Source organism: Cibotium barometz, chromosome 11 (genome assembly GCF_041138505.1).
Source record: "Cibotium barometz isolate CiBa-2024 chromosome 11, ASM4113850v1, whole genome shotgun sequence".
Taxonomy (NCBI): Eukaryota; Viridiplantae; Streptophyta; class Polypodiopsida; order Cyatheales; family Cibotiaceae; genus Cibotium; species Cibotium barometz.
In genome coordinates, this window is record NC_141056.1 from 56,578,502 (window position 1) to 56,588,069 (window position 9,568).

General features: G+C 38.0%; 1 protein-coding gene across 1 annotated transcript; it reads right to left on the reverse strand.

The window, feature by feature from the left end:
* Window positions 1-4,415: 4,415 nt before the first annotated feature.
* LOC147634364 (uncharacterized) lies at window positions 4,416-9,294 on the reverse strand. The gene is made up of 3 exons (XM_086805666.1): window positions 9,085-9,294; window positions 7,139-7,874; window positions 4,416-4,432 (listed from the first exon to the last, which is right to left on the reverse strand). Exons 1-3 carry the CDS (start codon window positions 9,181-9,183, stop codon window positions 4,416-4,418), a joined length of 852 nt encoding a protein of 283 aa, XP_086661792.1. The 5' UTR covers window positions 9,184-9,294.
* Window positions 9,295-9,568: the final 274 nt, after the last annotated feature.

Consider the following 9,568-nt stretch of genomic DNA (forward strand, 5'->3'; position numbering starts at 1 on the left):
AAATATCATAGGAATTTCTCTTTTAACATTTAAATATTTCTCATAAATAAAATAAATTTATTTAAATTTTATCTTTGAATTTAACTAAAATACTCATTAATTCCAATATACTAGGAATTTCTCTTTTTCCATCTCAATGATGGAATTCCAAATGTCATAGGAAGTCCTCTTTTAACATTTAAATATTTCTCATAGATAAAATAAATTTATCTAAATTTTATCTTTGAATTTAATTAAAATACTCATTAATTCCAATATGCTAGGAATTTCTCTTTTCCCATCTCAATGATGGAACTCCAAATGTCATAGGAATTCCACTTAAAACATTTAAATATTTCTCATAGATAAAATAAATTTATCTAAATTTTATCTTTGAATTTAATTAAAAAACTCATTAATTTCAATATTCTAGGAATTTCTCTTTTCCCATCTCAATGATGGAATCCCAAATGTCATAGGAATTCCTCTTTTTAAAAAAAATGAATTACTAGGAAGTTCCTCTTTTGCTAATTACTATTTATGCATAAACATAAAAATCAAATTTTTCATGATTATAATGAGAATCATTCGATTAATCTAGGATGATTAATCCTAGAATATGGTAGGAACTTCTCTTTTCATATTATGAATGAAAACGATGTATGTGTTATGTTTTTCAAAAATTTTACCATAGCTCCACTGCTATTACTGATAATTCTCAAATAATTTGAAAGCATAAAGTTTAGTAATACCCCTATGATTAGAATAACCATTAATTGGATCAATATCTAATTATGGACTTGATTCTTAATTTTTTCATAAATTAAATAGCATAAAAGTATTAAAAAGCCACTTATTTGGCCTCTAATTTAACAAGCATAGAAATCACTTTTAGATTTGAGAATTGCTTCATGAGAAGCTTTATTTGAATATAGTATAGGTCATAGGAATGACCATTCTTTGGGGGAGAGAGAGACATGCTTTTAAAAAAATTTTAATTTAAGCATAAATAAAAATTTATGTGTTTTATCACCACAATTCATTAAAGAACTTCAATTGTATTAAAAAGCCATTCAATTGAATGCTTCTCAAGCTTGAGAGGGGTTGAGAAGAGAGAAACATTTGGAGATTAAAGAAAAAAAGACCATAAACCACAATTTACCTCCTAGATTGCTTGATTCTTTGATCAAAGTAGAGGCCCCCAACCAATCAAATGGTTTGGTATGTTGATGAAGTCTCCAAGGAAGATTGAAGAGAGAGAGAAGCTCCAATCTCGTCAATTTATAGAGGATTTTTAGAGGATAATAAAAAATATCATTATTTTAGTATAATACTGGCATGGTATAGTTCTCATATTTTTTTATAAAGGGCTAAGGATCTATTTATAGGTGAGGGAGGCCTCTAACCAAGTCCAACTAGTTTCTAGAATTTTCCAGGTTCAATCTGGCTGAATTTGGACAAGATTTGGACCTGGTTTGGCTCCCTTTTAATTTGGTTTGATCTAGGAGAGAGGAGAGATAAAAATATCACAATATTTTTGAGTTTAAAACTCCACCACACATGTGAAATAGGCACCTCCTTGAAGAGCCCTCCTTCTCCTTACCAAGGTGTCAAAATTGAATCATTATACCCAAAATATCTCAGTTTTTTAGTAATACTCATAGTTTTTTACTATAATAAACCTTGTCCTTAGTCAACTCTTCATCTTATGTGAGCATTTACTCATTCTTGGGGGTTTTCCTTTTATAAATTGGATTTATCTCCTCCCCACACTTGGATTGATCCTATTGGCCCATAGGAAACTTAATTGGACCATAATCTATTTTTTTTTTAAAATCTAGACCCTTAGGCTAAGGTCCTTTAATAAACCTTGTCCTTAGTCAACTCTTCATCTTATGTGAGCATGTACTCATTCTTGGGGGTTTTCCTTTTATAAATTGGATTTATCTCCTCCCCGCACTTGGATTGATCCTATTGGCCCATAAGAACCTTAATTGGACCATAATCTAATTTTTTTTTAAATCTAGACCCTTAGGCTAAGGTCCTTTATACTTCTTTTCAATTAATTCCAAATGCACATTGCAAAGTTCTTTTTGAATTTCTGTTTCAGGGGAAACCATTTTAGACACTACGGAGATTTTAGACACTAGGAAGATTTTTAGGCGAAAAGCATTATGCTGACACAAGGAGATCCGAAAGGATCTTCAAGGATCTTCAAGGAAGAATAGCCCCACAAAGAAATAATGACCAGGTTAGCTTGGGCATCGTTTAAAAGAATGTTTTTATTTATTATTAATCTTTAATGTTGACTTTAAAAACATTAAGAAAGAGAGGCTCTTTATACCAAAATTCACTGCGGTGAAATTATTATTTTTCTCAAGGAGAGTGATGAAATCTGTCATGTTCTAGAATTCTGTTTATAAAGTGTTATCTTGATTGAGTTAAGAAGTACAGGTATATTCTTCTCCTGCCTCAACACTAACCCCATTTTCGTGCTTGTGTAGCCAAGCAGTGATGTTAGCAAGGCCCAGAGTCGACCCAAAGTATCCCTCATACCATTGGGAGAATAAGATTTCGCCAATGGAGGCAAATATTGTGATGCTACCTAGTTCTACACGCCCAGGCTACTGCGGTGAATAAGCCCTCCCTAGCGTGTAGACATCCCTTTGAGGAGCGGGAGGATCAAGCGATGGAGCTTGAGAGGGCGACATGCCGGTTCCAGTCCCCCTCACCAGTTGTTGCTGCTGCTGACGATGAGGTGTATGGTCCCATAGGGATTGCCTAGTTCGTAGAGGCTGGAAGGCTGAATTCTAGATCATCGACGACAGAATAAAGTAAAGAGCCTAGATTTGGCTATGAATAATTTTTAACATTGTACATATATATATATATATTAATAATACTTTATTTGTGAACATTGCGTATTATTAATAAAGAATGTTTAAACGAACCATGTGTAAGGCTTTTAATTAAGAAACTTGTTTATTTATGTCAAACAATGTGGTAGGATTAATTAGAAAATAAATTGATGCGTGAGTTGGGTGGAAAGTGGGAGGATGGGACGCCCTAACGGCAACATTCTACAGATGGGTGGACTGGATTAGTCGGGTAACTTTCCAATAAATTAATTAAAGTGCTACGTTAGATAAATAAATCCCTAGGCAACCCTACTCTAGAGGACTAGATCAGTGGCTGTGCCTCTTGCATAGATAAATAAAAAAGTGTTGTTTCTAGAAGTCAAGAATAGAGGTTTCCTAAATTAAATCTGATAACTCTTCAAGTGGTTTGATTTTAGAAACCCTTTTAAAAGACTACGCTGTCCCTGCTTCTGCGAGATAGAACTAGGTCATACCTACTAATCATATCCTTGTATATTACTTGGTCAAGGTGTCGATGAGTAGGAAACTACCTTAAGTTAGACTTAGTAGACTATCTTAAAGGTTTGAACCCCTATTTAGGAAGTGGGGGACCTTATAAAGTTGTTCATGTCAAGCTTCTCTAACAACAATCTGGTTTATTCCATCATTTGACATCTTTTCTACAAAACAAATTTACCGGGTGCATCTATTTAGCGAGCCAAGAGCAGTGAGCACAGAGCAGTGAGTAGAAATAAAGTCCTTGTGAAAGTGAGCAAGTAGGGGCATGGTATGATGTTAAGCGAGCATGTAATGTTAAAGAGAAGAGTGAAACCATAGTGCAACTCTATAATGAACAGAACAAAGAAGACTAAAAAAGTTTAAAAATGACTATTGCAAATAAAGCATTTTCAAATAAATGGTGCGGATATAAAAAATCACTACAAAACTCATACTACTTGGCTCGCTAAAAAGACGTTGAATTGGTCATTGAGCTACTAATAGAAACAAACTATTGTTTGCAACCACATGGAAACCACAGCGACCAGAGAGCATAGAAATCAAGCCATTAAGATGCACACCAATTTTAATAGCCATACCACTGACACAACAATATAATACTCTTTAGAAACCATAACCATAGGATTTAAAAATTTTATAATCCAAATAAAAATTGTCCAACAATCAGCTACATGCTATTGTAAAAAACATTCAGAAGCATAACATCCATCAAAACATTACTTCCAATAGTCCCAAAAAAATGATTGTCTCAATTAAAAAAAAGACTATCTCTAATGGCATTCTGATGTGGACATGTGATCCTCATAACTGCAAGAGACACAAAGAAAAGAAAATAAGCTTTATCAATACAAAATTATTCTCTACTAACATATTTATCTTTTCAACATGCATACCTTTGCTGAGTATGGTTCTAACAGGTGATCATAGATCCGCTCATCCTTGTCTAACATTATGACATTGCGATCCATAAATGCTGCCACTAGCCCAAGAGTTCCAGTGCCAGCAAACAAATCCAAAATCGTGTCCCCAGGACAACTGAAGACGGAGACGATGTATTTGCTAAGCCGCTAACCTCTCTGACAACCACCCCGCCACCATGGTCTACCCTTTCTCTTCACCAGATCCTCCGATGGCACTCTTGAAAACGCACACAAACCATTAACCATATGCCATAAAGATCACCGAAAATCATTTTAAATTCTATCTTGATTTGAATGCATACATACATGTCAAAGATAAGATCTTGCCCTACATCAAGATCATCACCTAGTGCCAAATCCCTTAGTTGATCCCCATGCATCACAAAGCTTGTAGCAGGAGATGTTGAGCGAACAAAAACAGCCAATATTAGACAAGTGACCTACAAGCAAAGACACATTGGTTGTTCATGCATTTTCACCTTAAATGGGACAAAGAAGATTTGCACAAATGACAGCCCCAAAGAGAACAACACCAATACCTGGGTAGTAATCATTTGCCCCATCTTCTTCCCAATAGGTGGAGTACACCTCACAACCTGTCTATGATAAATGCCAAACCCAACGCTCTGTGCAACCTGCTCTCAATGGTCACTCCTTCTTCCATAGTGTAAAGGCATGTAAAGAAGCCTCGATCCGAGAGACAAGAATCAACAACTTTAAAAGTAGAGTCATACATGCCATCCCCAATCTTATTCCAATATGGAACCTTGTTTGCAACACAACCTCCAATGATGATATTTGAGGGGAAGTCTGCAAATATCAACTCCACACAGTAATCGGACCCTCTACTCTTGACATTCCCTACTGTGCAAATAACATTCATGGCATCAAGCACTTGCTTTCCCAATGAGGATGCATCCTCCATGTTCACAAAAGTAGCTGCAAGGTCCTCAATACTGACATTGAAGGCATAAATGGTTCCTATAGACAGGTTTTTGACATTTAACACACATAGTCTCAAGTCAAAACAATCGGATCACGATAGAGATGAGGTAGGAAGCTCACATACCTGGAGCTTGCAATGTCTTGGTTATGATGTCAGTTGGTTGTATCCCGCCTGCACTACTATTGGATGTCTGTTGTTGACTCTGCTCCCTATTTGCTTCCATTACTCGATTCACCTCCAATGCACGATTCACTATTTCCCTCCCTAAATTCACTGGCAATGACTTACGAAAAGAAGCCGATGCAATCGATGTTGCATGTGATGTGGATGTAGCCTCATTATGATCAATTTGCTGGCTACGAAGCTCCAATATAGACTTATGTTGGCGATACAGATCAAGCTCCTCCTCAGGCACATGGTTTCTTTCAAGGTCCAACCACCACGGGCAGAAACGAGACTCTATGCTTGACATGGCCTGTTCAATGACAAACATGGGTTTACACAACTCACCCTCAATATGAACATGTTTCTCAATCATGGATTCAAAATGACAAATTCAATCACTTACTCTTCCAAGCTTCAAATCGGCATACATATAAGATTGATTGTCAACACAAAGCCACACACTAGCGAGAGGGGGTAACATATCCAATTGGTGCTCCTCAATTTCAGAAAGCAACCATCTGCAAGCCAAAGCACAAATGATAAAACAACACACAGAAAGAAGCATGCATGTTTTTTAACAAGGAATATCTGGGTTATGTTGGAGGAAAACCTATAAACGACTCGCCCTGCAGCACTTTGTAGGCCTGGTTGATGGTCAATATCATGGCTAAATTTTATGCCTCCTTCGTGCACTTTGAAAGCCCTTTTGAAGTACTTTCTTCTGCATAGAACAACAAAAGAGGTGAATCGGCTCTCACCTGGCAACCTGACTCGATCGGCATTTTTAATATCATTTTGGATTCTCAAACCCATCTCCGTGATCTGAAGCCAGTAGGAGTACATGTGCAGCCATTCCCTAACCTTTGTCTTATCAGTTGGCATACCCTCAAGTGATCGCACTGCAGCCTGAGAGTTGTCCAATAGCTTGACAATGTGAGCCTTATCTGTGTCTCTGATGCAAGCAGAACCTATCATATTGAGCTTTTCCTCTGTGGCCACATGATTGCTTGACGCGTGCCATGGGAGGGAGAGCACTGCACACCAAAAGGCCTCACCGTTGGAGGGATCAGCAATCCTTGCATATTTTGATGTTTTTCCTCTGTAGAGAACTTCTACCTTTCGAGTCACATTCTCCCTAGCAGACTCGGCAAGTGGTCCATTTGATGCCTCACCAATTTTTTGCTCCATCTCATCCTTGAACAAGAGCCAAGTCATAATCTGGATTGGCAAATGAAGCCAACTAGGCCTTCCTCTGGCAGATGCACTCTGCATCTCTCTCTCAACCCATAGCTTGTCCTCATTGTCCAAATGTGCCATGAGAGTTGTTAGGTCGGACTCTCCCAATCTTCTTAGTTGAAATAGACGATCACCAAATGTGGTTGGCACAAATGCATAATCATGCGTCCTACAAAACAAAGAAGAAATATGTTAATATTCTTGAGTACAAACAACTTACTTGACATAGAAGGAGACTCTGATAACAAATTAACTTACTTGTTCAACCTGGACAATGAAAACAAAAGCTCACCCACATCCCTCCGCTCGAACACATAAAATTTACAGAGAACACAACAATGCATGAACAAATCCCCTTGAAACCCTGTAATAAAACACAAAATTAGGAAGGACAAAGAAGCATAAGAAACTATAACATCCCAATGAGAACTCACCTGTAGAAATGCAGTCCATCCAAGCATTGTGTCGATTATTACCATCAAGAATATGCACCATTTTTCGGCTCAAGTACGGACCCCACTCAGGGTCAAGTGCAAGAGTTTCCTCAAATTGTTGATTCACAGTCCTCCAATGCTCATCCCAAGATTCCTCCCTCTCTTGTGTCAATGGTGTCTCCTCCCCTTCCAAGTCCATAATTGATACTGTGAAAGCTCCCATGCTCTCAATGTACCCACCTAGTTTTTTGAAGCTTCGAGTAAGAGATTTATCTGTTGAGGGAGAAACCTTTCGGATTGCCTCCATCTGGATCATCCTACAGAGAGGAACACGTGGAGGTGGAGACCTAAATTTGACTCCTATCCTATCTAAAAAGGCTTGTGGAGTAGATGTCTCTAGAATCTTCCCAAAAATATCAACCTTATTTTTTTTCTGCTTGCTTCCTTCAGTTTGGGTTGTGACAACTGTTTCTTCTTGATCCTCTAGTGGATGTGTGTTCTCTTCCCCCTCTATCTCTCTCCTAGTATCCTCAGTATTCTCACCTTCATCCTCATTATCACCACCTTGAGTATTCTCACCCTCATTTTGATCACCTTTATTTTCCTCAATTGCCCCCACTACATTTTGTCCATCCTCCTCATTTCTTTCATCACTATGTAGATGCTGCCTATCCATATCCACCTCCAGGTTAGTGTCATCTATGATATGTACCGCATGCTCTGTAGTAGTAGGGTTTGAGGAGGCGGCTTGCTCCAAAGTGCTAGAAAAATCAGCTTGCCTCCTTGTGTGTCTCGATGAGCTCTCACCTGGGCCAACCTGCACACTCTTTTTCCGCTTAGCAAGAGGTAACTCATCCATTTTTGCACAACAAGAACCTTTCAAGCAAGATGCTCTAGTGAAATGACTCGAACTCATTTGAAAACCAGATAGCCATGCAAAAATACAAGAACAAATCTTCAAATAGTATTGTACTCGTATTGTATAATTAATTGATTATTTTAACAGCAAATTCAGTAATACGACACAAACTTAAAGAAAAGGTGGCACGTTCACTAAAGAGATTAAATTCAGTACTGCAACACAATCATCAAACAAAGGTGGCACATTCACTATCCAACAAAACGGCCAACTCATTATAACGAACAGAATATCTTTGAGATTATCATATGGAGTGCTTTGGCCCAAATTCCAAGGCATTCAAAGCCGTATTGAATATTTTAAAAAAATCTCCATTGGAAAATATTTACGGAGCCCTTTTCAGGTGTTCAATTCAAGGCATTCAAATTTATTGGAAAATATATAAAGATTCGGTAGCCCAAATCTGAAGGCATTCAATATTGAGTACTAATAAACTTTAGAAGTGATATTTCGCAATCCAACACTTTTTTAAGGACAAACTTTTTTCTTTTTGTGCTATTGTTCTTTAGATGCACATGTTTGCTGGTCTCCTCTCTCGACTGTGTGAGCCGTTTCTCAACCAAGAAGACATCAAATGTGAGTTTTTTGAGCTTCTTGTATACACAAAGTCTGCATAATATAGACAGTAGTAAGAGAGACAGTCTATGCAATGTGTTTGAGACAGCACCATATAGATAGCATGTTCTTACACTACTCTCTCCAAATTTTTTGCCGCCGGGGGGGGATCCAAGGGGGGCTGGCGGCGGGAGAGTTCGGGGGCAACGCCCCCGAAGCTTGAAACGAACTCAAAATCGTGATGATTTTGTCAATGCTCGGCAGCAAAACATCCTATTATTTTGTGCGCTGAGCGCACAAATTAATTCAAGAAAAATAGCAAGAGGTAACGCCGCACATCTCATACTGTGTGTGGAGTGTGGCAGCAGCAAAACATCCTATTATTTTGTGCGCTGAGCGCACAAATTCATTCAAGAAAAATAGCAAGAAGTAACGCCGCACATCTCATACTACTGTGTGTGGAGTGTGGCAGCAGCAAAACATCCTATTATTTTGTGCGCTGAGCGCACAAATTCATTCAGGCAAAATAGCACAAATTCATGGATGATGATACCTTTCTGTGTCTCTTTGTTGGGGAGAAAGATTGGAGTGGGGAGAGGGCCCTGCGCATGAGATCAGCGTTTCTTTGCTGGGGAGACGTATGATGCTTCATGATCGCTTCTCTGCGTGTGTGTTCGAGGGAAGATGCTTCTGTGTGGAGGACGACTAAAAGCCTTAAGTAATTGCTTCATAAGAAGTAGCCGACTACTAAAAACCCTAAGTTAGGCACTGGACAAATTTTTTTATCCTAACACTAATGAATTTCAACACTAAAATTTAAGGGTTTGGTCAATATTTTTTCGATTTATTTAAATCTATAGCACAGTTATGCTATGGCATCCAACTGGTAGAGTTTTTGAAATCTAACAGGAGATTATGAAAAAGCGCAAGAACTAACACAAAGCAAATATGTGTGTGTGTGTGTGTGTGCGTGTGTGTGTGTATACATACACACACGTGTACACACAAACATATATACATATATACATGTACTCTTT

Coding starts and splice junctions, on each gene's coding strand:
- LOC147634364 (XM_086805666.1), bottom strand. CDS start 9,183: ATGAAGCATCATACGTCTCCCCAGCAAAGAAACGCTGATCTCATGCGC. Junction 7,875..9,084: donor CAACAAAGAGACACAGAAAG/GTATCATCATCC, acceptor AAGAGTGTGCAG/GTTGGCCCAGGTGAGAGCTC.